Below are 12907 nucleotides of genomic sequence, written 5' to 3'. Positions count from 1 at the left end.
ATCAAGTACTTGGCTCCATCACAGAAAGTTATTGAATGCACATTTATTAAGCCCACTCTTCCTCAGGCTTAGTAGACTCTCTGCCTCAGTTTAAATGGACAAACATCCTGAGCTTATTTTGTTGGTAAAGAGGATCATCTATCTACATATATACACAATGGTTCTGATAGTTATCTGGCTTGAGAAATGGCTGGAGGGACCTTGGCCACGGTCCCCTTTCCCAAGGAATAATGTAAACTGGGTCATGAAGAAGTGGCTACCTTCAAGTTACATTTTGATACATATATTAGAAACAATTTCTACACTTTATATAAGAAAATGGCACAGTACACAGTATATAAAAGATACAAGATACAAACTCATCGAATTGATACATTTTATTAAAGGGTTTAGAATTGATAATGTTCATATAGTATCACTACTTCCAGGTCCATTCTGGAACCTCTAGCACTTCGGCATTTTGCAACTTTGGATCTCCGGAAATGATTTTAATAAAAAAAGGGAAAAATCACATTACTTGCTTAAAGTCTCTTTATGTACTATAACACTTACCGGGGGGGGGGGGGGGTGCAATCTGATGTCACCTGTGCTTTTAGAAACGACAGTGATAAGGTCTGAGAAGCTAGTAAACAGAATAAGCTCATCCAGAAGTAGCTGAGGAGCATATAAGTACAGTATCAGTGCCTCAAGGGACAACATACCACAAACTGAGAGACTACACGAACATAGCTGCTCCACATTTAAAAGTTTAGCCAAGATATAATCTCAGAGCATCAATCACCGGAATCCTACCTTAGGGCTGCCCAGAAGAGACACATCTCTGAGTACTCAGACAGTGCTGCTCATATCACACTGCATTAACATCAAAAGAAGAAAAATCCTTGAAGCTAAAAAATGGCTAAGCATGGCTTCAACCTGGCTTGTGTGTGCCACCTACTGACTGATCCATGTGAAAACAGTTCAAAGACAATGCCAAAACTATTCCCAACCATCTCTCTCTTAGGGCCGTATCCCAGTTACAATTTATTTTCTTTAAATGCCACTTCTACTAAAAGAAATGAAATTGTTCCTCTTTTAAAACCAACTCTTGGCAGAGACTAAGGAGGATGAAAATCTTGAAGAAGTCATGGTAAGAAAGAGGGCATACTCGGGGCTGTTGACTTGAACACAGAAGTTCTGAAAACTTTCCCCCTCATTTTGCTAGATACTGGCTCTTGTTTACTTTAGTTCTCGCCCAGTGGGGGCAGGATTTGGAAGGAGAAATCATCATTGTGGTTAGCTTACAGCTTCACTAGCCCTGTATTCCAAGTCTGAATAAAATATTTTCAAAACAGAAACACGGTAAAAAGTAAAGGTAAAGGTTTCCCCTGACGTTAAGTCCAGTCATGTCTGACTCTGAGGGTAGGTGCTCATCTCCATTTCTAAGCCAAAGAGCCGGCATTGTCCGTAGACACCTCCAAGGTCATGTGGAGGAGCATGGAGTGCCGTTACCTTCCAGCCAGAGCGGTACCTATTGATCTACTCACATTGGCATGTTTTCGAACTGCTAGGTTGGCAGAAGCTGGAGCTAACAGCGGGCACTCACACCAGGTTCAAATCCCACTCACAGGATTTGAACCTGGGACCTTTCGGTCTGCAAGTTCAGCAGCTCAGTGCTTTAACACACTTCGCCACTGGGATCACCCCATAATATAATGAACCATTTCCCCCACCCCCAGGCAAGGCATTTATAGGTACAGTAGAGTCTCACTTATCCAACATAAATGGGCCAGCAGAATGTTGGATAAGCGAATATGTTGGATAATAAGGAGGCATTAAGAAAAAGCCTATTAAACATCAAATTAGTTTATGATTTTACAAATTAAGCACCAAAACATCATGTTATACAACAAATTTGACAGAAAAAGTAGTTCAATACGCAGTAATGCTATGTAGTAATTACTGTATTTACGAATTTAGCACCAAAATATCACGATATATTGAAAACATTGACTACAAAAATGCGTTGGATAATCCAGAATGTTGGATAAGCAAGTGTTGGATAAGTGAAACTCTACTGTATCTGTATTCCTGGAGATATCCATCACAACACAACTGTTGTCAGGACTCTTTTATTTTTTCTTAGTGGGAAGAGAAAGCAGATCCAGTGGAAGGAAAAAGAAAAAGCATGACTCCTAAATAGTCGAAGGAAGGCCAGGGATCTTAATGGAAACAGATCTAATTTACTTTGTTTTACTTAGTCACATCCTGTCTGGACACTCTCTACATGGGGCAGCTTTGAAGATAGTTCGGAAGCTTCAATTAGTTCAGTGATCAGCAGCCAGGTTATTAACTGGAGCGCCATATAGGGAGAGAATTACTCCCCTTCTGCAGCAGCTCCATTGGCTACCGATCCACTTCCAAGCGAATACAAAGTGCTGGTTATTACCTATAAAGCCCTAAACAGTTTGAGCTATTTGACAAACTGCATCTGCGTATATAAACCACCCCGGACACTGTGGCCAATAGAGGAGGACCTGTTCTTGGTCCCATCCATCTCAAGCGTAGTTGGTGGGAATGAGAGAGGAGGCTTTTGCAGTTGATGGGAACGAGAGGGGGGCCTTTTCCATGATTGCCACTAGCCTCTGGAACTCCTTCCCAAAAAAAATAAAAACGGCCCCCTCTCTCCTCTCCTTTAAAAAACTTTTAAAACTCAATATTTGCACTTTAGCCTATGGAGAGGAGGAGGACTAGAACAGTGGTTCTCAACATGTGGGTCCCCAGGTCTTTTGGCCTACAACTCCCAGAAATCCCAGCCAGTTTACCAGCTGTTAAGATTTCTGGGAGTTGAAGGCCAAAACAGCTGGGTTATCCACAGGTTGAAAACCAACGGACTAGAACATCCTAATATACCTCGTTGGATGATAGAAACCCACCCTGGCTCTGTTGGTAGTTGTAAACTATTTTATACTTTATGCACTTTAGTGGTCAGATTTTATTATGAAGTAAATGTGTTTGATGAGATTCTATTTTGCCTTGTAACTAATTACTTTATTTTGTTTTTAATTTACTTACTTAGGTTTTGTTTTGGTATGTTTTCATTATAGCATTGACCATTTACCACTTTTATGTTTGAAGACTGCCCTGAGTCCCTTCAGGGAGATAGGGCGGGTTATAAATAAAGTTTATTATTATTATTACTTGATTCTTCCATTTCAGCCACTTCTGGCCCAAAAAACATTCAGCAAAGTAAATGGAGACACAAGAATGTTTTCAAGGATCACTTTTTAATAAGCAGAAGAGAGGGAGTATTATCTTGCCTCATGCAAGATAATGCTAACAATAGCATTATCTTGCATGAGGTAAGCACAGAAGGTCCAATGGTATCAGCATTTCTTTACTGTCCCTGGTTTTGAAATCAGAAACAATAGTCTAAAGAGGGATACAGCATGGATCTCAGCAAATTTGTTTTTCTCTTTCAGATTCAGAAAGGCTGGATGATTGATGCTTTCTTCCTTGCAGGAAGGAAGAAAACAAATGCAAACCAAGAAATGTACCAACATTCAAGGGGAGAACTGTTTCCTGAGACCTTTCTCAGCCAAGAGTGAGCAACAGTGGTTCCCCAGCTGTATTTGGCCTAAATTTCCATCAGCCCTATCTAGCATAACCCACAGTGAGGGTCTATTCTTATTGTGTGCCTTCAAGTTGTTTCCCTCCTAGGTTTTCAAGCCCATCATAGGGGTTTCGTTGATAAGATGGATTCAGAGGTTTGCTTTTGCCTTCCTTTGAAGCTGAGAGAGAGGACCTTGCCCAAGACCACTCAGTATATTTCCATGACTGATCGGGAATGTCGAACTCTAGTCTCCAGAGTTATAGTCCAACTCTCAAACCGCTGTACCACATTAGCTATATAGTGGCAGTTATGACAGCTGTAATAAAAAAAAACACCTGGATGTCGACACATACACTATCAATTTCAAAGACATGGCAAGTAACAAAACATACTTTGGGATGTTGGACAGCGTGATCACATCATATCAATTTCTGCACTGCATGTAGGAATTACCATTTGCTAGTGGAAGGGGCAAAAGTATACCCCATGCTCCAAGCCAGGCTGTTTTGAAGCCCCAAAGCTTCTTGGGAGAGAAATAAATGGGATTTTAAAACTTAAAACACTCTTTTTCACATTCCTTAAAAGCTGGGGACATTTTGCCATGCCTACCAAGCTATTTCAGACCCAGAAAACACCCTGGAAAGCATAACTTTTTAAATATATGTTTTAATAGAAAGAATACATGTACACTTTAAAATATCAGCATCGTCCTCTTCAGCTTCCTCGCCATTGGCAATTACCACAAAGGAAATGAATGGGTGCAGTCTTCACACTGGGCTGAGAGAAATGCTTCACAGGGAATCCACTCCACTTCCAGAAGCAACAGGCATTGTTCAATAAGCAATGCAGCTGTCCATCATGTACAAAGTAGTCTGTTTGTCCCAATGGTTGGGTACAGCCAACCAAAAAGAAACTGCTGTGATCCACAACAGTCTTTCCTGCTGTTTTGTCCTTGTATTTGTCCAACAGCTCAAGCTGGATTCTTCAGTTTGTCCATAACAAGCTTGCTGTCAGTCAGTAACTTCTGCTGCTGCTTCTGTTTCTTTATGTCCCGGTAAGCTTTCACAACCCGCTCTCGCTCCTCTTGCACAATCCTTTGGCGAGCAAGAGATGAATATGTTGTTTTTGGGGTGGATGCTTTACTACCAGAGCTGAAAAGAGATGTGAGCAGAAGCTGTCTCTGGCCAGCCTGGAAGACAAGACAGATTGCTTAAAATGAGAAAAGCATGAGGAGGAAAGGATGATGGAATGAACTCAGAGTATGATCATAAAAACAAGGCCAGCTTTTAAGAACAGCATTCCTAACACGCCAAAGTCTTTGAGCTGACTCATTAAAGGTATCACCAGTCAGAACTTCCTGTGCTTAGCTACTCACTGAGCAAAACCTTTCCACTTTAACAGCAAAAGAACTGGAAGAGTTTTTAGAAAACACGTAGACTCGGGTACTACAAACATACCTTGTCTTTACTCTTTTTGGGTTTTGCTGTAAGTGTTGGGGGTTGTAAGGCAAAGTCTCCAAACTTCACAGAATCTGAAAGGAATGAGAAGGCAAATAACTGAGGAGATGGAAACACTCTAAAAGAAATCCATATGCAAACAGACTCTGACTTGAAATCTTACAATCCATTACAGTCTCCCTTTAACCGTGGCCTGGCACAAGGCAAACACAGTCTGAACCTGCAGATTAACTCTATTGCTGAGCAAAGAGAAGAACAGAACACCAGCATTTTGACATACACATTGTGACTAAGCTTCAGTTTAAATGCACCTGGCGTTATTGCAGAATTCTGCATAATGCAAGGACAGAGAATTATAGTTTCCCTTTTACATGGGATATTGTTGAACTAGAGTACTGTGGGTGCCATGGACTGCTAAAGATACAAATATCCAAGAGCAAATTGGACCTGAACTAGTAATAGAAGCCAATCTGATTGTCATACTTGGGAAGTATCAAGGGAAGACTTGACTCACTAGACAAAATACTTGCTAAGGAAGTAAGAAATGAGGAGACCACATTCAAGATTGATGGATTTGATCAAGGAAGCCCTGGGCATGAGTCTGCAAAACCTAAACAGGCCTGTTGAGGACAGGGTGACTTGGAGCCCTACCACACAGCCATATAACCCAGAATATCAAGGCAGAAAATCCCACAATATCTGCTTTGAACTGGGTTATCTGAGTCGATACTGCCATATATTCCAGTTCAAAGTAGATAATGTGGAATTTTATTCTGCTGTGTGGAAGGGGCCTTCATGCACGGTGTTGCCATAAGACAGCAATTAACAAGTTCCAATGGTTTAAAAATAATAACACTGAGTTTAGAAAAGAAGATGAAACCTGTATCCAGGTGCTGCTTCTACTAGATAAATATATGTAATGATTCGCCTGGTAGTACCTACCTGAGATACATTCATGGTCTACTAAGGGTTTGTATCCTGTCCTTCATTTTAACATGCTGAAATAAGCTGGCAATACTATTATCCTGACTCTGCTTTTCCATCCATACACAATCCTAGTGGTATTCAACTATCTTATTTCTATTCAAGATACTTTTGTTGGACTAATCTTTATTTAATCTTTTAAAAACTAAAAAAAACCTGTTTTCCTGAATTATTTTCTAAACAGAGTACATTGTAAGCTCACATAAGGAGGGACAATCAGAATCTCATCATCTGAAGGCATTGTGCGATTCTGACCTGAAGAGCCATGTGACACCACTTGTAAGAAATGACATCAACTCCCTATTTTTGCTACCACATCTAATTCAAGGCATTTGTTTTTGCTTTAGAGACCTAGAAAGCTTTGGCCCCAAATATCTGAAGGTATACTTCTTCTGTGCCGTCAAGTCATTTCCAACTTATAGCAACTTTAAAATGAACCTACCAAAGGGTTGTCCTGGCAGGATTTGTTGAGTGGGGGTTAACCTTCCCCCTCCCCAAGGCTGAAAGAGTGTGACTTGTCCAAGTGGATTTCCATGGCTGAGCAGAGGTTCGAATGCCTTCTTCATATGATCCTGCCTATGCATCAAGCAGCCCAGCAAAGATTTCACATACTTTCAAGGAGGAAATGTGCTACATTTTTAAAAGGAAAAGGCTTTCTCTGTAATGGCACCCAGATTTTTTAATATCCTCCCATGGAAGATGGACCCATGACAACTATGTTTTCATTTTTGGCATTAAATCTAAACATTTGTTGACACACTGTAAATATGTGGGGTTTTTTTCCTGTTTCAACAGTTTTCTTTTCCATAATTTAAAATATTATTTATTATATTTGTATTTTTAATAATATGTATGCACATTGCCTCATAATAATCTGGGGAATGAAGGTTAGTTTATAAATTTTATACACACACATATGTATCTAAAATCTTAATCTCATGACATGTGCCTTCTCTTTAAGAAACTATGATTATATAAGCCTTGTATTTGTCTATTTGATTTTGAATTAACCGTGATCCATAACACAGAAAAGCCTTTAAAGCATGACTGAGGAGGAAACCTGGCAGGAAGCATCTACAAAGATACTAAGACTTTAAACTGTATAAAAGTCTTTAAGTTTCTGTTGCTCTGTAAAAAACATTGCCCTACACTGAGAAAATAATAATAATAATAATAATACACTTTATTTATATCCCACCACCATCTCCATGAAGGGACTTGGGGTGGCTTACAAGGCACTCCAGGGTGCACATATACAACAGGTAAAAACGGTACAAAAATATAAAACCAGTCACATAAAATTATAACAACCCCCATCAGCACATAAAGCATAAAATCAGAATACAATTTTAAAACAACAGTAGATAACTGCCATCAATTCACAAAGGGCCAAGTGTTAGCTTCATATATTTTATTTATTTATTTCCGGTATTTCTACCCCGCCCTTCTCCCCATATGGGCCCATTCAGCCTACTCAAGGTCAAAGGCCTGTCTGAACATCCATGTTTTCAGGTTGGAACGGATCGAAGGGTGGGGGCTGATCTAATCTCTTTTGGGAGGGTATTCCAGAGCCAAGAGGCCACCACAGAGAAGGCCCTCTCTCTCATCCCCATCAACCGCACTTGAGAGGGTGGTGGGACCAAGAGAAGGACCTCCCCTGTCGAAATATTTACCTTTGAATAATTCCTTCTCCAGCATTTCTGCTTTTTTCTCTTCTTTTTGCTTACGGATTTTATCCATCTTCTTCTGTTGAAATCTAAAAAGCCAGTGTTGTTGAACAAAGTTTGTTAAACGTGCACACATGTATTTTAGGAAAACTATTATGAACCCAAATCAGAATGAAAAGGGCAAATAAATAAATATATAACATGAGTCAAGAGTCAACCATTCAATGCCAAACCACAGACACGTATTTGGGAATATAGTGGGAATATATTCCATCAAACTCTGGGGATTACAATTAGCTAACTAGTAGAGGATCAAGTTGAAAATGTGGATTCTAGGCAGAAGAAAGATTTGCCAGTTATAAGAAAACAAGACAGGGGTAAGTATGATTCTCCTTATACTGACCACTTTATTACATTTTCATCCTGCTGGAAGAGCCACCAAAACCTTGATCTCTAGTGTACCAAATATATTAATGGATTTGAATAGCCTTATTCTTCCCCTGCCCATCAGCTTTTTCTGATCACCACTGGTTGCCTGCTGGCACATCTGGTACCATGCTTGTTTTTCAGCTCTTTGACCTTTTCTGCTTTTCTACCCATTCCAACTGACTGTCTTTCCGGAAATTCACTGATGTACAATAAGACCATACCACCAACCCCAATATGTAGATATGTTCCCAGTCAGATCACAATTACCTAAAATGCCATGTATGACCAGACATCGAGTTACCTGACTTACCAACATACAATGCAATTGTTGGATGACTTGGCAAATTCTTTGTAAGACAATTTTTCCCCATGCACAGGTCAATGAAACCACAGATAGGGGTTTTGTGGTTACAGAGGTCTTATGGCAAATACTAATCATTCCGCAGTCTCCTTGCTAATGGTGAACATAAATCTGTTATCACAAATCAGCCTATTTCCACCCAAGTCGGATCTGCTGGATACATTTCATTCGTCTTTTGGGGGAGGAAGGGCGGATGACCCCCAGAAGCAGAGGGATCGACATGCTTCCCTTTACTTGAAAAGCTTCCTATAGTTCTAGCTGACAGTCTTGCTTAGGCCATGATTTTTTCTTGGTTTCAGGAATTCATCCAGGGCATCAACTAAAGTTGGCCCTCCACATTTTTGGGATTGACATTTGCAGATTGAACTATTTGCAGGTTTGGTTACATTGTTCTCTCTAGAAATCGCTAGGTCCTTTAGTATGACTCTGGCCACTTTCTGCCAGAAGTTGATCACAGAATTACAACTGGAGAACCTAAGGCTTCCTAGATTGGTGCTCTCTCAGATAAGAAAATAGTTTTTTATTTGCATTTTAAAAACTTTCACTGGGGTCCTGTGCTCCTAACCCCTGTGAAAATGAAAGGTTGACTGTAATCTATGTATCTAGCACAGTTTGTACTCGACAACTAAAGGGATCAACTCAAAAGTGCTCTTAAGACTGCAATGCTTCTTAAGGTAAGTCTTGTAAATCAATTCGCCCATAAGCTTACTCTTTTTTCTTCTGAGACTTTTTCTGGACGACTTCTTCTTTCTCAGGTTCACGCTGCAGCTGGTTTTTGGTGAGATACCACACGTGTTGAGTCTCCCGCTCCATGCGCCGCATATAGGAAGCAGCTGCCTCCCCTTTCCTTCTCCTGAATTTCGGCACTGGTATGTTGCTGTCTGGTACATCAGGTGTTTCTTTGTTCACTAAGACAAGATCACAGGACATTATCCTTCAGCCCAGCAGCACTTGTGGGGAGGAGACACAGAAGGACCTCCCACCAGACTCTACTCCACTGCTGTGGGTCCCGACCCCAAATGGGACCCCTTAAGCTCAGTATTGGAGAGCCCAAACATTTGGCAACAGTAACAGGTTTCTCTTCATGTGTAAACTTTTATTGTGTTATATGAAGAAAAAATAATAACATATAGTCTTCAAATTCAACCATTTAGATACACACATTATTTCCCCAGTCCCACCACCTCCCCCTTCCCACCTCTGAACCATGACCCATGACTTTTGACACCACACCATATGGAACTAGTATCTAACAAAACTTTATCCTTATCATTACATTAATAAATTCCTCATGCGGCTATTTCAAAATTTAAGTTTGTCTTCTTTTTTAAGTACTCAAGGGCAACTCTCCATTTCCTAACAAACTATTCATTGTTTCTTCCCCTTAAGCCACTGGAAAGCTTGGCCATTTGGATATACTCGACTAATTTCCTTCTCCAATCCTTAATGAGTAGTTATTTCCCCCCCTTCCAAGACTTTGCTATTATGATTCTTGCAGCCACGAAACTATATTGACAAATTTACATCATCTTTACTATTTCTCTCTTGAAACAAGTCCAGTAGGCATATTTCTGGGTTTTTCTTGATCTTTCTACAAATCATTTTATTGGCAAAAGTAAAAGGTTTCCGAACATCACCTAGGAGCTGTTTTAGACATTTTCACAAATCTGTTGTGCAGAGTTTATAGTGGACTTTGTGCAAAAGATGTTTCAGCTATACTTCAAAGCAAGGAAAATTAACTTGTTCAGCAAGCCTTGCAAATCCTGATTTGTTATAAGTAAATGTTTCACTTTTATACCTATCTAACAATTTTTCAGGTGGAGAGGAATTATGAGTGGAAAAAGTTTATGAAGCTCTGCTCCACTTTTTAACTTGGCTCTTTACAAAGTCAGCATCCCTAACTGAAAAAATATAGTTGGTATCTGACAATGATCTAATGCAGTGGTTCTCAACCTGTGGGTCCCCAGATGTTTTGACCTTCAACAGCTGGTAAACTGGCTGGGATTTCTGGGAGTTGTAGGCCAAGCACCTGGGGACCCATAGGTTGAGAACCACTGATCTAATGCATCAAACAATTTCTGAGACCTATTGGGATACAAATAGATTATAAACAGCCAGTGAAGTTTGTAAAAACCAAAAATAGCATTTTAAGAGGGATTCATAAAAATAAAATATTAAGTTACAGCAGGCTCTTGGTTTCTATTGAGGTTTGGTAACAGGTTCTCCTGTACGTACCAAAATCCCTCAATGTTCAAGTCTCATTATATACAATGGCAAAAATTAAGGTTTGTTTATTGGATCTTTCAAAAAAGATGTTCAAGCCATGTACAGTTGAATTGGTGGATATGGATGGATGACAGCACATATGAATTTGTTAACTTCAGGTGGTTAATGTACATATTTATTGTAGTGATTCTTCTAAAAGAAGATAATGTTTAGAAATACTCTGCCAAACGCACATGACTGAAGTTCACATCACAAAGCAAAACCAACTCATAATGAAGTAGTTTACACTGGAGGAGTTCTGCTATCCGATCATGCTTTATACAAAAAGTCTGTGCACTAAAAACGTGAATGTATTTGTATGCATAAATAAATAACCACAACTAAGGGATAATCTGGAAGGCATACTGGAAAACATGGCTTATTTTTTTTTACCCAGTTTCTTTTTCTTCTTGGTCTTAGGTTTCTTTAATTCCTCACGACTCTTCATAATTTCCCGCAATCGATATGGAATTTCTTGGTCATCTAAGCATTTGGGCTTTGAGTCAATTTTCTTCTTCATTTGTCTAAAAACAAAGGAACAATAGCAAGACATTAGAAGTGTGCATAGTGAGAAGGGTCAGCTTCTGTTAAAGGGATGTGGGTAGTCTCCATTGGTCTTAGTCATTAATACAACCCTTCCAATGTTAATGTGAACATCATTTCATGCAACAGCTTTACATAACAGAATGGGGAAATGGGGCTGAGAAATGATAATTTGCCATAAGGTCTACTCTTCTGCTGTTAAATCTGATCTTATGCCTTTCAAGTGCCTCTGGCATCCCTAATAGTGCCAGAATATCATTTAGTCATTTAGAAAGACCCAGGAAATAGGAATGAGGTGAGTAAATGCAAGCGACATGGATTGATATATGGTCCTGTGACAGGTTGATTTAAATGTTTTTGCCCAGATGTTTTGCTCATGCACAGTTAATTGTTGATGAGTTTACCATGGCACATGTATTAGATGGCTTTTACATACAAACATGCAAAGAGAAAGTTAAAGTTTTCCTCAGCATAAGCATAGAGCAAGAGGTTTCCTCACACTGGCTTCTTGGACTGGGAATAGAAGGGAAAATCTGAGCAGGTTACTCTGGGGGCTCTTCCACACAACCCTATATCCCAGAATATCAAGGCAGAAAATCCCACATCTGCTTTGAACTGCGTTATCTGAGTCCACACTGCCATGTATTCCAGCATATGTGGGATTTTATACAGCTGTGTTGAAAGGGCCTGGGAGTCCAAAAGATCACTTCACATATTTACCTTATTATGGAAATCTTTTGAAGATGCCAAAGTCCATGGGGGCTCTATCACATTGCACTATGGTCCTATTATTACATTGTAACTGGGAGGGCAGCATCCTATAGAATCCTGGGATTTGAAGTTCAATGAGGGACGTTTAAGGAGCATCTCGTACACTGTACAGTGAATGCAGCTCGACACCACCTTAACTGCCATGAATCAATATGATAAGATTCCTAGGAGGTGTAGTTTTATGCGTACATGGGCATTCTCTGCCAAAGAGTGCTATTGCTGTGTTGTTGAAAGCTTTCATGGGTAGAATCTCTGGATTGCTGTGAGTTTTCCGGGCTATATGGCCATGTTTCAGAAGCATTTTCTCCTGACGTTTCACCCTCATCTATGGCAGGCATCCTCAAAGGTTGTGAGGGCTGTAGGAAAATAGGCAAGTGGAGTTTATATATCTGTGGAAGGTCCAGAGTGAGAGAAAGAACTCTTGACTGTTTGAGGGAAGTGTGACTGTTGCAACTGACAACTTTGACTAGCATTGAATAGTCTTTCAGCTTCAAAGCCTGGCTATTTCCTGCCTGGAGGAATCCTTTGTTGGGAGGTGTTAACTGGCCCTGACTGTTCCTTGTCTGTTGCTGCTAAAATACAACTTCCAGGGTTCCCTAGCATTGAGCCATGGCAGCTAAAGCGCCGTCAAAAGCTAGAGAGGCTAATGGTGCAGGCGCCACATGAATAGGGCACTCACCCTCCCCGCGGCGTGGGCGCCGGACTCCTCGCTTTGCCCATCGCTCTGCTCGCCCGCGCCCACGTGGAGCCCTCCACTTCCGCCTCTATGACGTCACACTCCCCTCGCGTCGCGGACTTCCACTTCGCCCTCCTCAGGTCCCAAATAAGGTCCCAATAA

At 40.4% G+C, this 12907-nt stretch overlaps 1 protein-coding gene across 1 annotated transcript; it reads right to left on the bottom strand.

Annotated features, from left to right (window-relative positions):
* Positions 1-3245: 3245 nt before the first annotated feature.
* Positions 3246-12853, bottom strand: ccdc137 (coiled-coil domain containing 137). The gene is made up of 6 exons (XM_003217103.3): positions 12749-12853; positions 11149-11279; positions 9200-9398; positions 7707-7789; positions 5050-5123; positions 3246-4781 (listed from the first exon to the last, which is right to left on the bottom strand). The coding sequence occupies exons 1-6, from the start codon at positions 12787-12789 to the stop codon at positions 4563-4565; spliced, it is 747 nt and encodes a 248-aa protein (XP_003217151.2). The 5' UTR covers positions 12790-12853; the 3' UTR covers positions 3246-4562.
* Between the last annotated feature and the right edge of the window lie 54 nt (positions 12854-12907).

Source organism: Anolis carolinensis, chromosome 2, assembly GCF_035594765.1.
Source record: "Anolis carolinensis isolate JA03-04 chromosome 2, rAnoCar3.1.pri, whole genome shotgun sequence".
Classification (NCBI taxonomy): Eukaryota; Metazoa; Chordata; class Lepidosauria; order Squamata; family Dactyloidae; genus Anolis; species Anolis carolinensis.
This window is presented reverse-complemented; position numbering and strand designations above follow the sequence as displayed.

Bases quoted from the DNA above. Each gene is read 5' to 3' on its own strand.
- ccdc137 (XM_003217103.3), bottom strand. From the start codon at position 12,789: ATGGGCAAAGCGAGGAGTCCGGCGCCCACGCCGCGGGGAGG. The intron at 7,790-9,199 runs GTAAGCTTATGG...CTGGCTTTTTAG, and splicing joins AAGTCTCAGAAGAAAAAAGA to ATTTCAACAGAAGAAGATGG. The intron at 5,124-7,706 runs GTAAATATTTCG...CATTCCTTTCAG, and splicing joins GGAGAAGGAATTATTCAAAG to ATTCTGTGAAGTTTGGAGAC.